This window comes from Neltuma alba, unplaced genomic scaffold (genome assembly GCF_004799145.2).
Source record: "Neltuma alba isolate B1F8T4 unplaced genomic scaffold, ASM479914v2 tig00010097_pilon, whole genome shotgun sequence".
Taxonomy (NCBI): Eukaryota; Viridiplantae; Streptophyta; class Magnoliopsida; order Fabales; family Fabaceae; genus Neltuma; species Neltuma alba.
Genome location: NW_021635051.1, coordinates 56056 through 68413, shown reverse-complemented (window position 1 = coordinate 68413; position 12358 = coordinate 56056). Strand labels below are relative to the sequence as shown.

Sequence of the window (12358 nt, the reverse complement as noted above, 5' to 3'; positions counted from 1 at the left end):
CCGATACTTAACCAAAACAAACCATTTAAAGTACTACCACGACGGTAAAAGAAAATGGTTCATAGAAAGTCTACCAAAGTAGAAGAAGAATCAACCAAACTCCAAAAACTTAAACACGGTATGAAAAGAACTAAGCTAAACTCGTGAAACATTACCAGGGTTACAAAGAAAGGTCTTTAGCAAATGAGCAATTCAGCATGCTAGAAAAGCAACAATTAAATCAATTAAAAACACTATCATGGGTTAAAAAGGATTAGGCCAATACGGATAGAAAATAGTTCAACCAATCACCAACTAACTACCATGGCCTTTATCGAACAGTTCACATGTAAATGATGTTAGAAAAGGACAACAACCCACCTAACGCGTTTATAAAAACAAACCCGTAATTAGCTTATGAACAATGTAAGTTGACTTTTTTCAAAAAAAAAAAAAATCACTATATTTACTCCTTGGAAAAAGACCAATGCAAGAAATCGAAAGGTCTTGAGTGGTTTAAAGAGAGAATGACCACAGATTTGCCGCTGCGCTAATTATCTTTTGAAGTGTTTGGCATATGCCCATAACCTCGAAACTGATCCTCCTTCTGAATCGCTGTCACTATCTGAGGAAGATGTCATGGATAAAGAATCATCCAAAAGATATTCAGCAACCTGAAGTGAGGAAGGCTTACACAATTAAAACTCAATTTGAAAAAAGAACTGTCAAAATGAATATTACATCATAAAAGATGTAACAAAAGAGATGTTCGCAATAGGATTTTTGGCCGGCAATCCAGACATTAACTAATATGTCTGAATAAATGAACTATAACGGCATCAGAAATTTAAGGAAATCCGCAGAGCAGCCATTACTCGCCATTCCTTACCAAGAGCTCCAACCAATGAATTTACGTTTTAGATACATTTTCTTGCCATCTTGATATTAGTTAGGACACGAGTGCTGTGTAAGATTTACCTCAAAAGCTTCCTATGCGACCTGCAGGTCTCATTGTTTCCAATGACAGAATCATTGATTCTCCAACTGTTTCTAATTTGCTTAACTATCGTGTGTTGTTGGAAACAAAGTCATCTCATTCCATCAGTAAATAGGATACCTGGCATGCAGTTACAGGTTTGATATCTTGAATGTTGGACATGATCTCACAATGTGCATTGAGACATTTTGAGTTATTCAGCCAAACTACCGTTTTGCAGTGCGCACAGTATCCCCTGTTGGATGTTAATTTCTTCAATAAAGCTCCTATATGAAAGGAGATTATAGGATGAGAAAATAATAGAAACGTTTTGACTGCATTATCAATACAGAGAGTGGAAGCAAGTAAAGCACTGTAATCTGTATGTTACTGAATACAAATTGAATTCAGGAAATTGCATACTCAGTCATGACATGAAAATCAATGCTCCTGAACTTTGTTTTCAACACTACTCAACAGGCTATAGAAACTTTAAACCACTTCTGAAACTACACTGACTATTTTCATCAAACCAAAATTTATGATCATGCAAATGCATCTTATGGGATGGCATCCACATCACAGCATTAATAACAACCATATTAATGTAAAGACCACCAACCATCACTAAATTGGATGAAGCATGTGAATCAGAAATTCTTTATAGGTTAAAACAGGGAGAAAAAAGGATCGAAATTCTTTTCTTAGAATTGGAGGGGCAAGGGTTAACAGCCTGATGTTACAGGCACGATTGAATCCTCAATCTCTCACTTGCAAAGGAGCATTCATACCACTAGAAGCCATTGGCAAGAATGAGAAGTTCTACCAGGATGGAACCATTTAAATATTTTCAAAGCTCCAAAATAGATGAGGAGCTATGCACATCAAAAGATTTTTATTCTACTGATTTAGGTTTATAACATTTGTTAACTGACAAGGTATTGGATGAGAAAAGAAAGCCTCCATTACAAGTAAGAAACCACACCCTTACCAGTATATTGTCTTCTAACTGCTTCTTTCCAGTCAATGTTCAATTTAGTATCTATGGGATCCTGTGAGAGTGGATACTTTTTGTCTCCATCCAGTCTAATAGGCTGCTCTTGAACAAAACTACCATAAAGCACAGCATAATGCAACTCCCACAGATGGTTTTCATTTGCAGCTAAGTTCCATGACCTTCAAAATGATTTGGTAAATTAAAAAAAAAAAAAAAAAAAAGAATCATAAGTATAATTCACTTGCCAAGGAAGCAAGATATGTAAACCACTGATGGTACTACCTATGCATAAATACCCTTGTAATCTAAAGCATCAATCATTAAAAACATTTTTCCTTCAGCCTTTTTTGGAGGAGAGGTGGAAGGGAGGGAAGCAAAAAAGGACAAAAATTCACCACCTCCCCTACCCTACATTTTTCTCAACCAAAAACCCTGACCCCATCTTCTCTCCTCCCCTCCCCTCAAAAAGATCCCAACCACACACCAACATGGAAGAACATAGAGAGAATGTGAGATCGCATACAATCTCACTGGGGAAAAAAAACTATTAATCCTAAAATCATAGAGATAATAATCAGATCATATAAAAATAAATATAGAGGCAAATCTACTAAAGCAAGGAAAAGCCTACTCCAGCACTCTCAATTATCTCAAATTATTTAATGTTTTAAAAATTTGCTTGAGTTAAACTTCCCGTGACTTTTATCTTGTAAACCTAACTTTCTTCCGCAAATAACATGAACAGAGAAGATAGTCAAATGTCTCTCAATTTTACATTCAAATTCCGCATCATGGTATATCACTGACGTAAAGAAAGTAGTCTTACCAGCAAACTAGTCCCACAGAGACTAATGATTTGACGTCTAAAAGGCTAAAAATGTGCACCAGAATATCATGTGGCAGTTGGGTAGAACCTAAAAAAACTTATTTTAGATTTACTTGCATTCTTGGTTAAACAATGCAATTATGCAAAATCAACTAAATATAACGTAACCTTGTCCTTCCCGTTGAGCTTTACAACGCCTCTTGTGAGCAACAATTGCATGTTTAAACTCTTTGACAGCCATATTCCTCTTTTGCTTTGGCAGTGCAACTTCTACACTTTGTACGAGCACATGGGCTGATGAAACACCACTTTGGGTTTGGATTCTACAATGAGACAATATTTAAGAATTAATGAATAATGAGTCGAAGAGGCTCATGTTGACAGTTCCTTTGGGACGATCAACTCAAAGTCACATAGCATATGACTAAAAGTAGTCTTAAAATGGATGCATAGGTGTATAAGACCCGTGATTGTGATTGTGAATCAAACATCTGAGCAACATTTTCCTTCCAAGAAGGTTTGTCATAGATGCTATAGCAAAGATCTCAAGTATGGCCCACTTTGTTACAATAAGCACATTAAGGACGTCTATGAAAGCCATTATGCCCACCACCACCATGGTTTCCTCTTTTAGAACTCCTGTAAAATCAAAACAGAAGCATCCCAAGTATGCTCTGTATGGATTGAATAGTGTAAAGAAATGGACATCATCTAGTGTACAGCGAGATAAATCACCAAGAATTCCATTTCAAATATGTCCCGGTATCAACTGAATATCATAGAGTCAAGAGCACTAAGAGCTTGTCAAATTCTCGGTTTTGATTAGAGATTGAAATTCTTGCCCTAAGAACTCAATGCAGGTAACAAAGGTAGTATCATCCATATCCTCCCATTTTAAACCAATAAGAGCAGCAGCCACCTCATGATATTGACAAACACTATTGCTGTTAAATGTAGCAAATAAAGAGGAAGCAAATTTGGATCAAGGGAACTTCGCAACAGAGAACACGCCTGAACATCAATCATCATCCAAGTAGGTCTTTTCAGTGCCTTTCTTAATCAGACAATCCGAATGTCCCTGTCTCTCAAACCAAAGATGAGCAGAGGAAGCCCAAGATTTGTTGTTGGGAGGAACACGTAACTTTTCAGAGGTAAAGACAAGAGCGCCACCAAAACTAGGAGACCGTACCTGATTTCATTGGATTTGAAGAAGAGATGGAAGAAACTCACACAGAAAATGAGAGAGGATGTGAGAAACACAACAGAGTGGAAGATGGACAAGAGCACCCTAGAATCAAACCATAGAGATCACAACAAGCTGCAAGAAAGGCCACAGATGCGCCATCACACGCTAGCTAAAAGAAAACTGGACAGGAAAGTTGTGACAACGCATGGGAGCATGTGCAACAAAGATGCAAGCCAAACTTGCGGGGTTGGCAGATCAAGTGCTTTCAAGCACAATGGGGCAGTGCATGTCAATGGCGAAGCTATGAAGATCATGGTTCTGAGTGAGTAGTGAGCATTTTAGGGTTTTCAAGAAGGAGAGGTGGGTTGAATTGAGGCACAACGCTGAAAATAGGACCAAGGCCCTGGTACCATAATAAATCACAAGAAAAAAGAGAGATATTTGGGAAAAGTAGCAAGTGTATACTAATCTAACAGGCTATCTTGTTTATATTATTACTATGCATAAAACATGTAATTAATGAATAATAAATGCAAATATTACTTACCTACTCAAAGCTTAGACACCCCAACCATATAAAATAAATGCTAAATCATAACTCATTCTTAACGGATATTGAAAAATGATAATGCGAAGTAAATGTCATACCCTTTTCTACTGTTGGAGTAATCAGCACAAAATAACACTGGAGCGTATAGCTGTAATTGTCTAAAATTGGAATTTCAACCATAAAATTACCCCTTTCCAATCACTTATGTACTGTTTTGAGAAAGACTATCAACTGTTACTGCACAAAACAATTTCCCCCCTCACCATTTTCTCTCCCCTTTCTTAATCGTTGTTTCCATTGTAGTTAGAATTCTACGATTTGCAATTTCGAGTCTTACGATTCGAGACAAAATACACAATAAAAGATAAGAATCTCCCATTGTATCTTTTTGTGATTCGCACTAAAATTGTGCGATTCGCACCAGAATCATGCGATTCAGGCAGTGTTAAGTCGTGCTAGATTTAACTCAACACGTTAGAAAACCTTTTTCATGTTTATTTTTTTCTGATTTTTTTTGTTATTTATAGGAGAAAATCTGTAGTATAAATAATCCCTAATGCACTTCTTACTTTTAGCTTATCAAATATCAATCAAAACCATAATTTTTTATTCCCTAATTGATTTTGGGGACTACTTGTTATTGAAATCTGATATATATATTGGCCTTTTTTATTTTTTGTGAGGTGTATAGAAGCTAATATCTACAAATTTTTGATGTTCTCCTCTATAAAATTACCTATACGTCATCTTTAATAATTGCTCATGAATCGTAAGATTCATGATAAGTTTCGATTCAAGATTCGAAAAATAGGCTTTCCGATTCACAATTCGTATCCCGATTTGATAACCTTGGTTGTTTCCATAAATGATATGTCTCCTAACATATGTTTATTTTCCTCTCAGAACCGATGATCTCTATCTTGTGTATTGAAGGCAAAAAAACAGTGGGTAGCCTCTTTCCCCAATAATCCTTATCCGAATCACTCGTATTGACATTTGAACTCGAGGCTTCCAAAGTGAATAAGTGTGAATCAAATATGTTAAAAAAGAGAAAATAGATTAGGCCACCAAGTGTGTCACAAGTATCATTCAGCACCATCTGATAGTACTCCCTTCATCCCTAATTCATAGATACCAAGAAAACAAATAAACTTAGTTTATGGCTAAGAATTTATTCCTTTTTTTTTCTAGGTTTGTCCCCAACTTATTGTCATCATTTTCCATCTATTTGTGCTCATTGAAAAGTTTGTTAATTTATTGTCGGCATTTTAAACAAAATCGTTTAATTTATTCAAAAAATTTGGTAAAGTACCTTATACTCACACCACAACCTTTAAAATTGTCTCTTATAAATAGAGGCGGAGGGACTCAAAAAAAGATTAAGATGCAAATTTAATCAAGGCTTATGACTCTTTTATTATCATTGAAACTTCATTCAATCTTTTCCTGGACTAAAACAATCTAAACACCAAGCATCACTGGGTAACCTGGTCCTTCAACTGAGAGAACATGAAAACTTACATCCAGGGTGAATTGAATAAGCTAGACAAGGCAAAGGACAGGATGAATTTTAGTTATGACCACTATTAATATATCATATATTATGTATGAAATATTCTGTTTCCATAACATACAAGCTCCTTCCCATCATTCCATAATATCCTAGTCCGATCCTTTTCTTCTCAAACAAAGCCATTACTACATCTGAACATACCAAATATTATATTACGAGTGATAGTTATAGGTCATCTGTCATTTCTCTTCCAGTCAATTATGTTTGAGATAGCAGTTCTGTTGGAGCTAGTTGAATAAAGGAGATGGCTTATGGTTAACAAAAATTGTACCGTAAGCCTAAAAGGTGCCACTGCCATGTCATCTTCTGCTTTTGGGGTAAAAGAAGTTCCAGATGCTTTGCTTTCGCTATGTTCACAGCTATCTGTAATTCAATTTTATTCCCTAAATTATTACGTCTAATCCCATTAGAAGAAAGATAAAGGTTATAAATACGAAGAATGTTCACTTACCATCCAAAAAATCTAAAGTGATCTAATTTAAAGTGCGAAGCAGTATCTAATAAAAAGCACTGACATTAATCCATCCATACACATAGCACCTTTATGACGACCAAAAAATATGATTTCAGATAAGACAAAATTTGAACTGGTACCAAGATTGTTAGGTTATATATACAATTCAAATTCCTACACTGCATTATAAACCCTGATGGCATAAAAATTAGAAATTAGAATTGTATATATAAAATTACGGTTTCAAAGTAGACAGACCTTGAACATTAGGAAATGGAATAATCAGGATTCCTGAGTAACTAGTTATGGTGCTAAAGTAGCTAAAGTGGTGATAAATCCTATTCGGCTAGATTTTGGACATGCTGGTTAGGATGGTCAGCACTAAACCATAACAATCCAAGTTCAGACCACCATTTCGTTGAAACAGAGATAAAGCTTGAACCAAAATGAAAAATGGGCCAAAAAATGGATCAACAATTAAAGACTTACTCTGGGAGGAGACGGAAGGCTGTGAGTATGTCCTCAAAGATGATAGCCTGCAAATTTTTGGGGAGCTTATTGTAGGCGTCCCTGAGAATTGAGCTTAGCTCTTTGCAGGCAATTGGGTATCTATAAATTTTGGGCAGAAACTCTCTCAAGCGTAGTTTTCGGTATCTCACAAATGGATTCGACATATTTTGAATCTTTAGGAAATAGCTTCTCTCCTCTACCTTCCCATCTACCACCTGTCCTCTATACCTTCAAAGCCACCATTTTGCCAGGTAATGCAAGGACAATGGTGTCAACGTAAATGGAAAGCTGAAAAGTCACCAAATATGTTACACGCTTTGGACTTTTGGGTAACAAAAATATAACAAATAATTAAATATCTTACTGATGTTACCAGCCACAAATTTAATTTTTCAGCAGGCAAAAAAAAAAAAAAAATGGAAGCAAATTTAGTTTCTCAATTGCAATCTATATATTATCTATTTATCATCCATAATGTCATGCCCCACATATACTAAAGCGTGACCACACAAAGCATAAGGTGATCTCACTTCACAAGCCCTTTTAGTTTGCTATTTTCTATCTATAATCGGCAACATCTGTTTTATGAATATAATATCAGTAACATTATAACATTCATTCATGAACCTTTGTAAGAAGAAAATAAAAAAGTTGCACGTATCTTTTTAAATGTTGGACTTCCCAGAAGAGTATGAGACTTTTTCTCTAATATATAAAAATATATAAACAAGGAAATGGACATCATGTCTACACAGCTTATGGTGCATCTTTTATTTACAACAAGGTAATAATCACATATATCATAAAATTAACTATATCAAAACAATTAATACAGTTAATACAATCATCCAATAAATATGTGATCCACTTTCTACTATCTGAAATATAAAGAACTAGGAAAGAAATCATTTGAGTGAAATCCAAGCACGAATCCCTTCTTCGCTTCAGCAATATCTAAATAAATATTGAATCATGATGAGTTTTCAAAATGAAGAATCATACTTCAATAATTCAAATCTATAAAATACTCAAAAATAACATTATCATTGATGCATAACTAAAAGCATTTTTAAAAAAGTGTTTTTACGCAAGTTGAGACAAAACTCTTGTCATATACTTATTTCGTATACCGTAAAATCACTTTTAAAACTATGGTTTGGTTTCCACCCAAACAATACTTAAAACCTATTTCTCAAACTTATCATAACCATGCTTGTATAAAAATATATATATATAAATCGAAGAAAATAATCATGAGTTCAGCTTAAATAAAAATTCAATAAAAGAAATTCTTCTTAGTAAAAACAAATAGCGATGAAAATACTGTTATTGTCTTCCTAAAAAAACTTGTTTCACCCAAGGAATCGACACAAAAACAAATAACAGGAACAACAAGGAGATCACGAATAACAAGTGCAGCACAGAGACCATAAATAATCGGTGCAGCTCAAAGGCTGCGAACACACAGGTATAGCAGCTATGAATATACAAGCATGGCTTGGAGACTACAAATAACTGGCACAGCTCGAAAGCTACGAATAACCGACCCTACTCAAAAGCCACAAATATACAGGCACAACTCAAAAGCTACGAGTAACCAACACAGCTGAAAGGCAAAATACAGACGCTCTGTGTCTAGTTCCTTTGAATAAAAATGTTCAGAATCATTATTTTTAAAAAAAAATAATAATAATTTCTGCCAATTCATGAAAGTCTGCTTTTGTAGATATAAATAAATCTTCATGAAACATTCATAAACCATATTTCCAACTTCCACTTAAAAGCATTACATATATGTAACAACACGGAAGTTATGAAAAATCAACCATAACATATATATTTTCTTTAATTTTCTATCATAATCGATATCAAATCCTTTTCTTTGTCTAACAAAATCTTCTTTTCAATAACTAGACTTTCATTTTAATTTCCATTATGCTTAAGAGAAAAAAAAGAAAGATCTTAACTTCAACCTTCCTCTCATAAGATATAACATTAATTAATAATGTATGAACCTTCCTATTCAGTGATATCCAAGCAAGCATAAACAAAAATATCCTATTCTTCTTTTCCATACATGCTTCAACAATATTCATTTTACTATTACAGCCACTAAATCAACACACATACTATCTATACAAATTAATTTCTATCTAACCATCAAACTGAAAACAATTACCCCACGCACCACATGGAAATTAGTTTCCTATCAATCTTCTTTTCAGCACTATTTTTTAATAAAACTTCCAAATTTTATCTTTAAGCAAGGTTTAAATCATAATCAACCCAAAATAGAATCTAAATTCTTTTTGGCCATCAGAATACCATAAATCACAGATCCAAATAAGTCCATTTCTCTTCCAACATCTCACCGAACGTCTAGTCTGCATCAAGATTAAGTCATCAAGCGAAAACCTTCATGCTCGTTTGTTACAGTAACTCAAACTTTAATCTACCAATAATTTATCAAACCTCTTCTGGTAATCAAAGTTTAAATCCTAAACAACACCATCCAACCATTCTTATTCCTGCAGCAAAATCATGGTTTCTTAAAGCTTCCTTAATTCCAAAATTTCATCTATAAAACTTCAATTCCATAATTCCCCTCTCAAACATTTTATCAAACACTTATCCTGAATGAGATTGCCATAATTCTCCTCTCAAACATTTTATCAAACGTTTATCCTGCATGAGATTGAAATTAGCTAATCAAGCTTCTTTTCAATTTATATTTGAGCTAGACCATACTTTAACATTCCTCTGTTTCAGACACAGTGGCATACCAAAAGAAAGAAATTTAATCCCCCATATTACACACAAAGGCAAAAGACGAAAAGAAGAAAAAGATAAAAAGTTCTAGTGCACTCACCCACTACTGCAACATTACGCCTATTTGAACCATTCGGCGCACGGAGACTCACAGCGTCACAACAATGACAAGGAAGAACGACAGAGATCAAACAAGGAGCATTGGCGGAGGAGACAAGCGAACACACCGAACGCGAAGGGAGAGACGTAACTGAAGAAGATGAATTCTCACTCCCACCTTGAAAGATGAGGACGGAACCACGGAGGAGCAGGCGGTCGGCCCCCTTTTTACAAGAATAGAAGAGAAAAATCTTCTTGAAAGCGCCCAAAACCAAACCCAAAAAAAAAAAAAAAAAAAGTGGATTTTGATTTTGATCTTGATTTTAATTTTTTTTTGGGAAAAATGGCAAAAAAAAAAAAAAAGGACCCCGTTAACAAAATCGCAAAATGAATGCCTGAATAAATTAAATTGCTTGGGAAGACCGGGTCTAAATTGTAATTATGAAATGATGGCTAAAAAACTAGAATACCTTTCTTTTTCTTTCATCACCCCATCTCTTTCTTTTTCCTTCTTCTCTCCCTCTCCCTCTCTTCATCTTTCTCTTTGTTCCAATATTCTCTTCTCCATTAAAGCAAGCCATCATACCCTTCTTAAGGACTTCAACACTTTACTTACTGTTGATAACGACGATGATGATCTCAAGCAAAAAATGTTCAGAGAGTATTTTATTAACGAGGAACCTGGTCATGATTAGCATGGCGTCACTGGCTATGCTATGCAATCATACCAACATTTACAAGATCTTAAAAGATGATGATTTTGATGTAAAGTTGATATACCCAAATGATCTTCACAATCCAAAGACAATCTGTCTTAAATATATATTATTTATTATGAATTTCACAGCTATTTTCGGCAAACTGGGAGAAAATCTATACTGAAGTTGAGAAAAACTAACGGAAGGCAATTGGTGAACCTATTACTCATGAAGTGCCAACCATAAAGAATGGACCAAATTTTGTTAAAGCTCAAGCGTGATACTCCACCACATATATATGAAAATCATCATGTCAAGTCTCACGAGTTTTTGAGCTTCTTAGTGAGAAGTGTGGTTGTGTATTGTGTAGACTTGCCTGAGAGAATTACTTCCTATTTTAAACTTATTATTTCATATTATAAACTTGTAATTTTCTATTTCAAACATGTTATTTCCTATTTTAGACTTTTTTTTTTTTTTGTAATTTTGTAATTTCTTATTTCAGATTTGTTATTTCCTAATATAGACATATAATTTTTAATTTTAAACTTGTTATTTCCTATTTTAGTCTTGTAATTTCTTATTTCAAAACTTATTATTTTCTATTACAAATTTGTAATTTTCTATTTCAAACTTGTTATTTCCTATTATAGACTTGTAACTACCTATTTCAAATATGCAATTTTCTATTTTACATTTGTTATTTTTTATTTCAGGCTAGTTATCATCTTCTTGTACTTTTCTATTTTAAACTTGTTATTTTCTATTTCAGACTTATAATTTCCTGTTTCAAACTTGTAATTCCCTATTTCAGACTTGTTATTTCTTTTTGTAGTCTTGTAATTTTCTATTTCAGACTTGTTATTTTGATAGGACCGGAATATCGCCTTCTAGGTCATCAAGAATGTGATTGCACTAAATAATGCAATATAGGGCACAACCAATCGTTCTTCTCAAGGAGCACTTTATGTCACATCCAGTAATATGGTAATTAAAAATAAAAAATATTCCTAAATAATTAAGAGTAAAAAATAACAAGAAGAAATAGAAGAATTTTAAGGAAAAATAGTTATTATGATTTTCCAAGTTGAATGTGAAAGTTTGATTAATTCAGAAAAATTAGTCAAAAATAATTATGAAAAAATATCTCCAAGCCTTAGAAAATTAAGAAAAAATAAGGATGATATCCTTTGAGAATTATATGGGATTATAAAATTAGTTTTAGGACCAAATTACCCTTAGAGAAATTACAAAGGAATTTGAGGTAGTTTAGGCTAATTTAAGGGATTTTATTTGGAAAATTCCAAATAAATATTTTTAAGGAGAATAAAATTCCAAGAAAATTCTTATGATACCCCAAAGAATTATAAGATATTATGGAATTAAAAGAAGACCCTCAAGTATCCAAGATTTTTCCTAATTCCTTTGAAAAGTGAAAAAACCAATAAAGAGAAGGAAATTAGTTTTTCTTTTTATTTAATTATTGGGAATTTAATTTTGAGACAAAGAAGACATTTTGGGAAGATAAAAGTGAGGAGAATAAATTATGGATATGATAAAAAAAATTACAGAGGCCAAAATACAGTAATTATAGAAAAAAATTAAACCCGGAGTCAAAGTATACCGATAAAGCAAAGACTAGAGTCTTGCAATTCAAATGGCTCACATTTGGCCATGTGTCAAGCCCCTAATGGAGAGGATTTTGTTAGATTTAAGATTTTGATGATAACAAATTAAGGAA

At 33.7% G+C, this 12358-nt stretch overlaps 1 protein-coding gene across 5 annotated transcripts; it reads right to left on the bottom strand.

Annotated features, from left to right (window-relative positions):
* Positions 1-343: 343 nt before the first annotated feature.
* LOC114754194 (F-box protein At5g52880) lies at positions 344-10141 on the bottom strand. Of its 5 annotated transcripts, XM_028942966.1 has the most exons (9): positions 9921-10140; positions 9524-9736; positions 9377-9435; positions 7031-7339; positions 2947-3101; positions 2779-2866; positions 1947-2131; positions 1097-1242; positions 344-653 (listed from the first exon to the last, which is right to left on the bottom strand). In XM_028942966.1, exons 4-9 carry the CDS (start codon positions 7213-7215, stop codon positions 534-536), a joined length of 879 nt encoding a protein of 292 aa, XP_028798799.1. In that variant the 5' UTR covers positions 7216-7339; positions 9377-9435; positions 9524-9736; positions 9921-10140; the 3' UTR covers positions 344-533. The 5 variants fall into 5 exon arrangements, with proteins under 5 accessions (XP_028798799.1, XP_028798797.1, XP_028798798.1 ...); XM_028942964.1 differs by having other exon boundaries at positions 7031-7279; positions 9377-9736; positions 9921-10141; XM_028942965.1 differs by lacking the exons at positions 9377-9435; positions 9524-9736.
* Between the last annotated feature and the right edge of the window lie 2217 nt (positions 10142-12358).